The sequence below is a fragment of the Cupressus sempervirens genome, chromosome 5 (genome assembly GCF_028749045.1).
Source record: "Cupressus sempervirens isolate cs-2001-9-10 chromosome 5, ASM2874904v1, whole genome shotgun sequence".
NCBI classification, from domain to species: domain Eukaryota; kingdom Viridiplantae; phylum Streptophyta; class Pinopsida; order Cupressales; family Cupressaceae; genus Cupressus; species Cupressus sempervirens.
The window spans coordinates 259,780,087-259,794,449 of NC_143122.1; the positions used below are offsets into that span (position 1 = coordinate 259,780,087).

A 14,363-nucleotide genomic window follows, 5' to 3' on the forward strand; every position below is an offset into this window, starting at 1 on the left:
TAATCTAATCAATCTCACATTGTATGCATGCACAATAAATTTTGTAAATAAGAATGTTGAAGATGACTTTTAATTCACCTACAATTGTTAATGAACTATGTGAATTGTCTATTTTTATCTATTCTTGCATTATTTTCTTTTAGCTTATTTATCTTTTATATTTCTTATATTATAAGGTGAATTTGGTGCTAATATACCATAATATACCAGGGCACCATCTTATCTGAAGCTAGATTTTCTATCTAATGCAAATAAACCAGTTTTACATTGTTCAAACCATAGCAAGTCACTCACATCAATATTCAGCATAGACCGTCTCATGTAATTATCAATGCCATTGACGAAATATTTGAAGTAAGATTTTGATTGCAATAAGACTTTGTATCCAATGCAAAGTAACTTAGTTTTACGTTGTTCAAACAATAGTGACTCACTCACGTCAAGATTTAACATAGATTATATCATACAATTATCAATGTCATTGACAAAATATTTGAATTAAGATTCTGATTGCATACATTATAGACATGTACTCTTGTAATGAAATTTAGTAATGAAATAGTTTGAGATTGTAAATTTTTAATTCACATCAGCAACAAATTTACCACAGATGTCCTTGGACAATTTTCATAATCAATGTGATCGAACCTGGATTTACTATATTTAATTTTTTGACCTTTACATTTTGAAATCGCCGTTTCTGCCAGAGCTACTGAAGGAAGGACATTCAACCGTTTCCACCATGGCGGACATTCGACATGGTTAAAATGGAAATCAGGGCTGAATTGCAACACGAGTTGTCCTTTACAGTGAAAAGAGATCGAGAATTGATAATGGAGATGCCCGAATGTTCAATATGTCTACAACAGTACGACGAAGAAGATGATAGAATTCCGAGAGTATTGTCATGTGGGCATTCTCCGTGCCAGTCCTGCTTAAATGAGTTGCCTCGCCACTGGACAGATACTCATTCTTCCTCCTCTTCCTCCTCCTGCTTGATCAGATGTCCTGAATGTACTCAATGGGTTAAATTGCCTCTGCAAGGCCCGTCTGGGCTTCCAAAAAACATTGAACTCCTCCGTCTGATTCATGCTCTTCAACCAAAACAAGAAAAGGGTGAGGTTAAGCCAAAACCCCACCTTTCTAATAAGCTCAAAAATACGGAATTCAAGCCACTCAAATTCAATATTAGTTTACACCCACATGGCCCTTGCACAGACTGGACTAATTGGATCATTCCAGAAGATGCGGTTCAATTAGAAACTGCAGTCGAAGAAGATAATGGGTTTATGCTTGTCGGGCTTCTGACGGTTGGAACTAATTTAAAAAAACAGCTGGTTGGACTGACGCCAATAGGTGCTCATGTGACCACCTCTTGCCCACTACCTTCCACAGAAATCATCAAAGGCAATTCATACTCTGAAAGGATTACAGGATTCCTGCACAGGTTGGGGCAACCTAAAAGGTTGGAGCTGAATAATTTGATGACACATTCTTTGTTAAATAGGAAAATTTGTAGAGTATTTGGGTTTTGGATGAGTTGTGAGGGGATTGTGTATTTGGTTTGTGAGAAATTAAAGAGAGTAAAAACTATTTTTATTCATTCGGTCCTGTCGGAATTAAAGTCTCCAACATCTAGTTTGAAACCCACTATTGATGAAGTGTTGAACAATTTGTCAAAGAGGGCTGCAGAAATATGTGAAGTTGTAGTTAGTCTTCATTCCCAAGAGATGGTTTGTGGCTGTCTGGCACCAGAGTGCTTTGAATTTGATGAGTTTGGGCATCCATTGTTTAGCTTGGACAGGGCCCTTCTGTTGAGGACAACATTGAGAGAGCTGATTAGAAATGCTGTTAATGGTGTTGCCCAGAGCAGTAAGACAGGAAACATACAGAATACTGTGTCAAATGCTTTTTGGATGTACTTAAGTCCTGAGATATTGTCCACCTTATACCAAAGTGAGCAAGGGCTCATTTCAAATGAGACTCAAGAAAGAAATATTTTCATCAGCTTGAAAGCAGATGTCTGGTCTTTTGGATGCTTCTTGCTTATACTGTTAATTGGAGAATTCCCTTTCAAAGACCTTTCTTTTTCTGAATTTCATAGAGCAATTGCTATAGAAAAAATTAAAATTGATACTTGGCTTGATGACAAGCTTTTGTTGGAACCTATGTTTTCTTCAGTAGACGTATCTTTGAGAAATCAGTTCGAGCATTTCAAGCATCTTATTTGTAAGTGCTTTGAATATGAGCCAGAGAACCGACCAGATGCACATGTCCTCTGGAGGAGCCTAAATGACTTGTCCACATCTTCCAAACAGCCATTTGAAGATAAGCCTTGTTGCAGTGCATCTAAGCTGGCTAGTTTCTGCTTGGTTCTTGGGGAATCATTGTCACCCTTGACTGCAGAGATTGAATCCTGTGAAGAACAGGGAGCTGTTGATGGTAGGTTAGAAATGAAAGCAAACACATTAAGGGTTAAATGTTCAAAAGAAGGTAAAGTAGTAGATGATCAAGGGACTAACGGAGGTATATTCCGTGAAATCAAATTAGCAGATGCTCAAGGAACACATGGAAGTGTATTCGGTGCCAATCGAGATTCTGAATACAAAATAGAGGATCTGGAAGTTATAACTCTAGACGGGCATCTTGATTGTGTGACCGCCTTAACGGTTTGTGGTAAGCAGTTTAATTATATATACCCTTTCATGAATGAAATAATAGGCATATCTATTTCTTATTTTTTAGCCAAATGGAATGAAGTTTGCAGTAGCTGGACCTGATTGAGTTGTTACTTTTACAATCTTCTAAATAAAATTGTTCTCCTATGGTAGAAATATTATAGACACTGATATCTCTTGCTGAAGTCCTCTCACGCTACAAGCTCTGAGACATTAAACCCATATCAGAAGATTATGTCACTATAACTCTTAATGACATCTATAAATTAGACGATATTACCACATTGCAACCAGAAGATAACATTTTTCTTCTAAATGCTGTATGAAAAGGTATAAAAGAGATGACAACTACAGAGGAACAAAATATTCTCCATTCCTGATAAATGTTTTCTCATATGGTAGAAATATCATTGAAACTGATATTTCTTACTAAAATCCTCTCATGCCACAAATTATGATGCATTGAAGTTTTAAACCCATGTAAAAAGATTATGTCACTAGAGCTCTCAACGACACTTACAAATTAGATGATATTTCCACATTGCAACTAACTAGCAGTTAACTTTTTCTTTTAAATGATGTATCTTATGTATAAAAGAGATGATGACTTTAAAGGAACAAATATCCTCCATGCCGTCTCATTTTGCGACATAGCTTGGATGCATGCAACAACAATTCAGAACATCAGAAGGCTGTAACACACACGTAAAAAGCATATGCTTCAACTGAGCATAGAAACCATTCTTGTTTTCTGGTTCTCCAAGGAAAGGTAAATAACTTTGTGCATATTAACATTTGACTCTTTCTCATTCAACACTCTGCTCCCTTTCTAATACTTTCAAATGTGGAATCCCTCACTGCATGTGATATCCCCTTCCCGACTCTCCCTAGAATCACAATTGCACAATTAGGGTTAGGGTTACATCCTAATGAGTAAATCTTTCCTCAATAATATGATCTTGGATTTGGACCCTGCAATCACAACATAAAAGACATATGCATATACATATATATAGTTAATCATTCAAGGGAGTCAAGACACATTATATTTATAGAGTATAAACACATGGGGAAAGAAACATGATGGGTCCACCCTGTTACAAGATTCAAGAAGAGTTGGCAGATTAACGGATTTCCGGATGATTCATTGATTAACAGAGGAACAAATGTGTTCCTTATAAAGAATTACAAGGACGTTGTTTCTAAAAGAAACAACGTAGACTGAAGACGGAATTAGAAACAAAACTAGAGATAGGATAGGAAACATTCCTATCTGGACTGAAGACAAAAGAGACGGGATAGGAAACATTCCTATCTAGACTGAAAGACGGACTATAGACAAGTAGTTGACTATTATAGAAAGTATAAGATATTATCTTAATACCCTCCCTTAATGGTCAACATACAGATGTTGGAACATTCTGTGATAATTGAGACCCTCCCTGGATCTACAAAATGCTGAAACCAAGAAGCTTTGCCAGAAGAGTGCTATGACTCAAAATAAGTTGCAATTACAAAACTTCGTTTTTGTGGAAAAAACGGTAAAACCCAGAATCTCACACAACCTTGCGTATTACAGACAACTTGAAATGATTTTTGAGGAGAAAATCAACAAACCCAGAATCTCACACAACCTTGCGTATTACAGACAACTTGAAATGATTTTTGAGGAGAAAATCAACAAACCCAGAATCTCACACAACTTTGCGTATTACAGACAACTTGAAATGATTTTTGAGGAGAAAATCAACAAACCCAGAATCTCACACAACCTTGCGTATTACAGACAACTTGAAATGATTTTTGAGGAGAAAATCAACAAACCCAAAATCTCAAAAACAAATTCAGAAGGCGAAAAATGCAGCTTCGCCTTGATCAGGACCCGGAGAAGTCAGACGCTGCGTAACACCCATAACAAGTTGATCGGTGTTTCGATATTCGAAGATTGCGATGATGCGCTGCTTCTAGGTTCCATAATTGCGACCATTGAATTTGGAATTATGCTCGAGCAAAATATTTGTCAGAGATGTCATGGCACGTTTTTCAATGAAAAACTGTGAAAATCTATGAAGGCACATTTTTTGAGGCAAAAATACGAAAGGCCCAGAAGAATCAGAGAATGACCCAGAAGAGAGCTCGAAAAACCCAGAAGGAATCTACTATCGTTTTCTGGATCCGCTGGCTCGAAAATAGAGGCACCCAGAAAAAACGGACGACAACCCAGTTGAGTTCTCAAAAAACCCACCAAGACTCTACAAACAAAATATTTTTTTGACCCCAAAAATTAGGGTTTCGAAAAAAAAGGCCCTAGCTGAAAAAAGCTTGAAAAAACTTCAGATTTCTTGATAAAAAATGGCAGATTTTTCTTGAAGGATCGATGTGCATGGACGAATGGGGCTAGAGTGTGCTGAACAAACACAAGCAGACCCGAGTTCGGAAATTTCTCTAGGCTGAAAACCCTAAGCGGGTTTTAGAGAAATTCAATAGAAATAATTTTGAAAAAATTTAAACAAATAATTTCACGAAGAAATTATAAATTTTTTCGAAAAATTTTAAGTAATAGCTCTGATACCATGTTACAAGATTCAAGAAGAGTTGGCAGATTAACGGATTTCTGGATGATTCATTGATTAACAGAGGAACAAATGTGTTCCTTATAAAGAATTACAAGGACGTTGTTTCTTTTTAGAAACAACGTAGACTGAAGACGGAATTAGAAACAAAACTAGAGACAGGATAGGAAACATTCCTATCTGGACTGAAGACAAAAGAGACGGGATAGGAAACATTCCTATCTAGACTGAAAGACGGACTATAGACAAGTAGTTGACTATTATAGAAAGTATAAGATATTATCTTAATACACCCGAAGCCATTTTTTACAACAAGCCTAAAATTGGGTGTCTACCACAACTCCCTTGCTTGGTGGCTTGTACTTACTTTCTTCAATCATGTCCTGTCTCCCTACAGACAGTTGCCATCTTGTGGAGTCAGGCAGAGGTTGCAAGGGGTTACTTTACTCTGTAAATGCTCTCCTTGTCCTAAGCCATAATGGACCTATTGGCATGACCTTCTTATGAGCCCTTCGTAACCCTTCTCTAACACCTCAGGCTCTTTCTTTGGTAAGGTGGATTTGAGACAGTATGTATATCTATTTTCTATTGCCATCCTGTGGAGTTGGACAGAGGTTGTAGGGGTTACATGACTTTGTAAGTGCCTTCTTTATCCTAGGCAAATGGTTGTTCCAAAACAGCCTAATTATGAGCCCGTTTGCCACCCTTATCTTACACATTGGGCTCCCCGCCCCTGCCCCCTACCCCCCTCCCCCCCATCTCTTTCACTCTCATGAGATGGATTTCAGACAGTATATTATGAGAGTATTATCTATGCTAAGATGTGTATGTATGGTCAGACTCCAATTCCCCAATTGCTATCTATTGATGGACCGTATGCCCTTGTCTGATCTGATGTCATTGGGTGATACTTTAGTGATTTGGTGATTGATTTGATCATCATTTATGTCCCTTCACTGAGTGAAGAGGCTGGAAGGTTTGGATGATTCACCCATAGTGGGGGTTGGTGCCTCTCGCATCTCTTCTCATTAATAATGGTTTGCAAGAGGGCTGTCCTTTGATATAAATGGTCAACTTAATATCTTGATTGAGAGCCACAATGTATAACTAGCATTTTTTTTTCTGTATGATGTGTGCGTACAACAATATTCTGTTTTACTAAGTGTTGATTGTGATGTGTATGTATGGTCATATTACAATTCCCCAATTGCTATCTATTGATGGACTGTATGCCCTTTTTTGATCTGATGTCATTGGCTGATACTTTAGTAATTTGGTGATTGATTTGATCATCATTTATGTCCCCTCACCGAGTGAAGAGGCTGGAAGGTTTGGATGATTCACCCATAGTGGGGGGGTGGTGCCTCTCTCGCATCTCTTCTCATTAATAATGGTTTGCGAGAGGGCTGTCCTTTGATATAAATGGTCAACTTAATATCTTGATTGAGAGCCACAATGTATAACTAGCATTTTTTTTCTGTATCATCTTTTTGTGCCTTATACTCTGATCTGCCTTTCTGAGCACCTTGCTGGTTGAGTACTGATCATTTATCCCTTGATTCAAAGCACAATCTATCCCTTCCAATGCTTGAAATGGACCCCCCTCTCGACTTATTGGTGGAATGGTCACCACTTTTCATAATAATTGAGTTACCTTTTTTCATTACTGTCTTTGAGAATAATATATTATTCCCCAAATTGATCTCCCTTGGATGTCCTCCCCTTTCATATCCTCCAATGTGAGGGAGAGTCACACCTCTTCATAATGGTCACAAACTTTCACAACTACCACTCAGGTCAAAACCCTTCATTATTTCTGCCCTTCTAAAGAGTCAGAACCTTTCATTATTACAACCATTTGAAAGAGTTACTACTCTTCGTCATTGCTGACTTTTGAAAGAGTCACTTTCGTATTTTCTCCCATCGCTCTCTTCTTCTAATAATCTTTCTTTAACTCCTATGCTCTCCTCTTTCTTCCTAAATATCTCCCTCATTTGAACTCTCCTTTCTTATGTTGAGGAGTCACAACTCTTATTGCATATCTTTTGTTTTTTCATTCAATTGAATTATTTTGTAATTATATTATATTATACTATAATATAATGAACTCTCCTCCCTTATGTTAAGGGAGTCATGACTCTTCATTGCATATCTCTTGATTTTTCTATTTTTTAAGACGGGTAAACGCTTTGACCTGGAGCTATGAACCAGTGAGGCCACAAACAGGGGACCTCATCCCCATGAGATTTGAACCTTGATGGCAAGGATAACAACACAACAACTTAACCATCACAACATGCCACTATTGGCATATCTCTTGATTTTTCATTAAACTGAATTAATTTGTAATTATATTATATTATACTATTTATTTAATTTTATATTTTATTTCTATCATTATTTAGTCCTATTTTAGAAAGGGGACATTACATTGCATTTATAAGCAGGGTCATCCATAGACTGTGTTGGGAATGAGCTAGAATATTTTGTAGTTTCTAACAATCAAGGACCCTCGAAATAATCAGCTCTGTTTATTCTTAATGTATATTTATACGAACTCAGGAAATTTGTGGAGTTCAGTGCATTGCTTGATTTACATTCTCAAACTTCCCGATTCTCATGGAGAAGGAAGCAACAAAGTGGTTAGCGAAGAACCATCATATAACAACTACACATGGTAAACTGCTAATTAGGTAGTTTTATAATGAATATGATGAATGCCTTACCGTATGAGTAATTGGCATTTCCTATATTTTAAAAATTTCTGTATTTTTTAATTATCTTACCCCAGTGATCTTCCAAATGGGTCCCTGCTGTCTTTCAAATGTGCCCAAGCATTTCCTATTGTTCCTGTTCTGAAGCATCATTGGACATAGGTGTTTATTTATAAAGCTTATCTCTCATCCTCATCTCTATAAACACAATATGAATAACAGAGTTGCCTTGTCACTCAGCTCAGAAATTGCTAAAGACAAATGGAAATGATTCTCTAATCCCTCCAACAGCTATGTAGGAATTTTATATGTGAACATACTACTGTGCATCCCATTCATTTGGTATCAAAAGGTTGAATACATCCTTTCTTCTTGGACCATTCCACCCTTTTCCCTAAAGTTTAAGCAGTTATTTTCTCAATACACAATAATGAATGGAGGATGTACTTGTGTGAATTTCTATAAAATTGGTTTCATTATGTTGCTTTTCTCCTATATGAATATTAATTCTAACATTAAGTAGATTCTTATTTAATTTAAATTTTCATCTTCTTTTATTAGATTCTTATTTAATACAAATTACATAACCCTTCGGTTGAAATTGCTAGCTTAGCTACTTAGGCATCTTGATCTCATTTTCTTGGTGATCCAGTACTTCAAAGTTCACATCATGCTAATATCTTTATCTAATTAGTTTTGTTGCGATTACTCTGAGATGTCTTAGAAATGTTTAAAATTGATGAATAACACTAAGAAAAACATCTCCTACTCTTTTTTTTTCCTCAAAGAATTGGGGAGCCACTCTAACTTGAAACAATGTAATAATTGGCTGATTTTAATCCAGATTAAAAACTGTTCCCTGTTACTTAATATTCTTAAGCTTACACACATTCATCTCAATTATTATATTGATTAAAGTAATTATTTTTCCTCTATTGTATGGTAATGTAAAATTGTTCCACGTTTCAATGTTTCTCTAATTGCAAGATTGTACATTGGGATTGCAGGGGATTTTTTGTTAAGTGCCTCTTATGACAAGACTATTCGCATATGGTCATTGCATGTAAGACTCTCTCTGTTCTCTTCTCTGCAATATAGAAGTTATTCAGCCATGGTTTTTAGATACTCTAGTTTCCATTGGCCAATTTTCTTATGAGCCTATGACAAAATATTTCAAGACAATCTGGATAAAGATAATATTTTGTGATGTCGTGTGCTTGAAACTTGTCATTACGAGTAAGAGCTGAATCAAAACAAAAACGTCCACTTGGGATCCTCTAAATTAAAAAGATAAAACCAAGCATTGGTAGTTACGAAAATATTTGGTAGATATATTTAACCAAGGGGACCAAAAATAATATTTTTTTGTAACAAAAATACCTGTTTGCCATTCAACAATTTCTACTTGAGTTTTTGGGACAGGGTTATGGTTTTGGGAATCTATTAAAATTACCTAAATAAACTAAAACTAATTGAAACTTAAAAATGTAAATAAATTGTGTTGAAATTGCAATTATTCTCCCTCTTTTAGCTTCATAGGGTTTAGCATTTCTTTCATTTGAAAGTTGCCTTTTAAAATTTTTATGCTCCAAATGGAGCAGGCTGTCCAGTCCTAAAAAATTTATCGAGGGGGATGGTCAGGGTGACTATTTAAAATTTAAATTACTTAAACCAACTAAAAATAGTTGAAATTTTAAATAGCTAGTAAAATGTGCTCAATTTGCAATTATTGTTCTTCCCCATTTTGCCTTTTAGAGTTGGCATTTTTTTTTCCTTAAAAAAGTTATCTTTTCAAATTTTGATGTGCCAAATGAGCTGGCTTTCTGGTTGTAAAAGGGTGTTATCTAGAATGTTCGGATTGTATCCAAAGATTCCAAATTTTCAGAGACACAACCTTGTGGACTAGTGTAGCTTTGAGATACACCAAACACCCCTGGTTTCTTAGGGGTCTTCTTTGGAACAGGGATGATCCAAGTCCAGAAGTACAGAGAGAAACCTCCCCTTGCTGCATTTGGCATCCAGGTTTCCTTTCTTGTGATGTCACTATAAGTGGGGGTATATTTGGGAACATCTTTGTTCTTTATGTCCTTATCGCCTATGGATGTCTAGACATGCCTTGACTGCTCTCTGAATGACTAGTTGCCGCTAATGTCTATTAAAGAATAGTTATAGTAACATTAGAATTCTTCCAGACTTATTTTTCCCATATCTGGATTGAAGATTTTGTCATTGATGTCAAAGGTTGATGATCAAGGTCCTATGAATTTTGGAGGATTACTCAAAGTAAGAGAGAATTGGAACGAAATACTCATCAAGCTGCTGATTATTCATCAGATCTTCATCAGCTACTTGGTTGTCTGGTTGTGTTGTTTAGTTGTCAAGTTGTTTAGTTGCGTACTTGATCTGCTTGGTTATTTACTTGAACTGGTTGGTTGTTTGCTTAAGCTGACTGCTTGTCTACTTGTCTTGCTTACTTGTCTTGCTTGCTTGTGCCATGCCATGAGGTGTAATTAAATAGAAGTAAATGGATTTTAATGTGGAGGCTAATTCAAAATATGCATCGGATATACTCAATGGCTTTAAGAATTTAATGATTACTACTTTGTGAAACTAATTCACTAAGTCAAGTAACGCATATTTGCACCCTTTTATAGAGTGATTACTTCAGACTTCTGCTGTATGTTAGTGGGGCCGCCTCAAGTAATGTCTCAGTAGACAGAGTTGTTTTTAGTATATATGAGCTCGATGGAGATGCTTGTTAAGGAGACAGCTGATTCTTGGCCTGCAGTGATGATTATATCTGGTGAATGCTAGGTGCTGAGGAGTGTTTTTGGAAGAAAACATGGGCGTCAACATGTACAATACCTGGCTGCAGATTGGTGTAACCATTTTTTTCTGCATTTAAAATTCACAGGAAATAAATATTTTCAGCCGTTTTTTCATTCTGTTGCGTGATAAGAAGTCATATATGATATTTGAAAAAAATTATATACTTTTTTGTGTCAAGTAAGAGGGACATATGTGAAGAATATTTGTGGTGAGTGTTTTAAGTGCTGCATCAATCTTTCTTTGACTGGCAGCGCAATTTACTTGTAAGTGTAAAACATGAGTGTTGGTTGGTAAGAATAAAGATACACTGCTATAGATTCGTGTAAAGAGAATTCATGTGATGGGATGAATTAGCCATGAAGCTAAGCAACTAACCGATGGTGAATGACTATATGATGTGATTTTTGAGTTGAAGATTTTTGAAGGAGCTGCACATTATTGTGTGGGTCACTCTCATATATTACTGAGTGTGATATTCTGAGATGAAGTGTATTTTTGTGGTGTTGCTTAAACTAAGGTTGGTGCCTCAGCAGACTGGAGTTGGTGCTCACTTATGTAGTCTGGCTTGGTGCCCATTTCGTTATTTTTTTTGCTCTGTTATGCCCATTTCGTTATTGAAAGCTACTACATCTCGTGTTTTTTTAACCAAAATAGTTTTCTATGTGAAATTCAATGTTTGTGTTTTAATGGTTGCTTTCTCTACGTTTTATGAGTTTCATGTGTTTAAAAGTTTAAAATTCTGATTCAAACTCCTCCTGTCCCCATCCCCCACTCAGTATTTTCTGTGTGCTCTTCAATTGCTTTCAGAGAGTGGTTCCTTTGGAAATATAGCTTAAACACTTGGGGGTTGATCCTAATTGGACATGTGGGTTCTCTTGAAGATCATAGTGATGAAGAAGAAGTGGATCTTGAAACCAAGTGGTCTATGTGAAACCAGGAGACAGAGAAAGAAAAAATGGAACTTGAAGTTTCTGTTTTAAGAAGAGGATGATGCAAAAAGAAAGACATCTCAAGCTCTTGGAGAAGCAGAAAAGATGTTAGTTGACTTGAGGGTTTAGGTTTAAGAAGCGACAAAAATTGAAGAAAAAATTTGAAATCAGCTTAAGCTTAAGGAAGAAAACTGTGAAAGACTTGAGGTTGAAATTGTTTTTGTAGTGCCTCTCATGTTCTCAATTTGTATCTTGTTATATTTTGATTCGAGAGATACTTGTTACTTATGTTATGTTTATGTTTGAGATGACCCGAGGGTCAGATGTTATACCTTGATTTCAGTATCATAGATGTTAGACTACTATGCTGTTCAGTTTATCATATTTGCATGATGATGCCATTTTGAGATAACAATATGTTTTGTGATGATATCTGGTTATCCGGTATTTGGACATATCTCTAATTATGTTATGCGATGGATTTAAGGCTATGATTATTTACTTCATTCTTGCTTCATTATGCTTTATGCGAACGTGAGTGATGGAAATGGATTTTTTCAATATAATTGAATAAATGGTTAAATTAGGTATTTAATGCATTTATTGATTCGGTTATGTTATTATATGCAATTGCAATTGATCATGTGTTTTTAGCATGCAGGATTTATATCCCTGGCATTGGCACATGGAATTAGCGATTCAACTATTCATATTTACCAATGTCGTCCTTGTATGGTTGACGTATCTTATTTAAATGTTCAAATTAAACCATCCGGTGATTTAATAAATCCGAACTCATCTGCATTATGTGACTAGACCTGTGAACGTGTTTGTGCATTTAGAGGTTCGCATTGTCGCGAAGGTTGTTAAGGAATTTATCTGATTTTGGGTTTTCGAGCTTTATTTTAATTATTTTAAATTTCTGGCAGCTTTGCCATAGATGAATTCCAATTACTTGGGATAGCCTATTTTCGTTTGGGTCGATTCGGGGTTTAACTAGGTTGGGTGGTTATTTACCCTAATCGATTATTCACTCGAAAAGTGAATAAGTATGGAAAGAGGAAATTAATTCCTCACTTCTCACTTTTGCAAATTAAGAATTTGAGAGCTTTTTTTCCAAAATTCTCTTCTAGAGGATTACATTTCTATTAGTTATGAGAGCTATGGGCGTGGGATCTTCGCGAGATCGGTCTCATTGGATCCAGCTTGGGGAGACCTTGTTTTGCCGTGACTTTTGGCAGCGTCTGCGGATTATTTATTTTATTGTGCTGATTTCCGTTTCTGCCCCTTTTGCTGTCAGGTAGGGTCCTCCCGTTTTTGAGTTTCAACTCCTTTTCTGGTTATATTTTTGGTAGCTGTTTGTTAGGAGGCTGAAAACTAGTTTTCCCCTCCGTTTTTGTTTGTTGGTTCGCCGGGTTGGTCAAGTATGAACATTTTCCCAGTTTTCGAGATGAGGGTTTGGAATTTTGCACTGTTATGCTGACTGTTTATGCTGTTCGAACCTGAATTTTATTGGATTTTCGTGGCTTTTGCGCCCTAAGACCAAATGGATTTTATTTTCAAAGTTTTCTAGTTTTGGGGTTTTTACCTTGATTTGTGTGCCACTCTGTTTTCTCGGGTTTTCTTGGCATGATGTTGGTCATGGACCTGGATCATTTGTTGGGATGCCGATTAGATCATTGTTACACTTTTATGTTGCATTGGGATGTGTGTTGTATTCGTCCTCCTAAGCTTGTTTTCGGTTGAGTGATATTCTGCTTGTGTTCTCAACCAATCCTTGTGATATGATCTTCGTGATGATGGTGTGCCACACACGAGCACATGCATGTGCATTTGTCAGGTGACTTGCGAGGCTCAATCTTTTGTGGTACTTCCGAGAGTTATGATCATTTGGGGTTGGTTTGGGTGTATGCATGCCTACGGGTACTCATCGTTGGATGAGCATGGGTAGGGTAGGGTACCACCATGGAGGGGGCTTCTATCTCGCAACCTGGTGACCATTGCTCAGTGGGTTGGCATAGAAGTTTTAAGTAAGTGATAACTAAATAAAACACTAGGTGGTAATAAAACTTAAGATAATAAAATGTTTAGTGTGAGAGCCTTCCATTAGAGAGTTGAGCTATACAATCCGAGCTTGGGCCTTACGATGCCAAGCGATTCTCCATGTTGTCTGCCCCTACATAGTTATCCATTAAGTGTCTGACCAGGACTTGTAGTACTTGCATTGTCTCCTGTTCTTGGTTTCAATCATCTTTATTGTCTTGTGTGAGTGTTAGCCATGGACGTTTTCTTTATGTATGTTTGTGGTTGGATCATTATCTCCATTAGCACGGTGGGAGTGGATGTACGGGTTTCCATGTGGTTGGGAGGTGTAGCTACCTATACCACTGTTGAGGACCGGTGTACAGAGATGGTATATTGTTCCAGTGCGACCGTTGCTTGATGTTTTCACTTGATACTTCGGGTTCTAGAGTATGCTTTCTTGTGATTTATGCTTTCATTGGAATGCTTGGATATCATGTTTAGATGATGTTGGTTTATTTGACACATTCCCTTATTGTGATGTTTAGCATATGATTAGATGATGTTATTTGCTTAGTTGGAGTATCTATTGCTTATTGGTTAGCATGTTAGATTTCC

General features: G+C 36.6%; 1 protein-coding gene across 2 annotated transcripts in view; it reads left to right on the forward strand.

The window, feature by feature from the left end:
• Positions 1-629: 629 nt before the first annotated feature.
• The window catches only part of LOC149555532 (zinc ion binding protein), a 120,207-nt gene continuing 106,473 nt past the window's right edge, over positions 630-14,363 (forward strand). Inside the window, exons 1-3 of one of the 2 annotated variants that reach the window (XM_089829622.1) lie at positions 636-2,442; positions 2,554-2,676; positions 8,973-9,028. In XM_089829622.1, coding sequence (XP_089685748.1) covers positions 759-2,442; positions 2,554-2,676; positions 8,973-9,028 — 1,863 coding nt within the window. In that variant the 5' untranslated portion in view covers positions 636-758. Of the gene's footprint in view, positions 2,677-8,972; positions 9,029-14,363 lie in introns of both variants that reach the window. The other variant, XM_089829621.1, reaches the window with a different exon arrangement.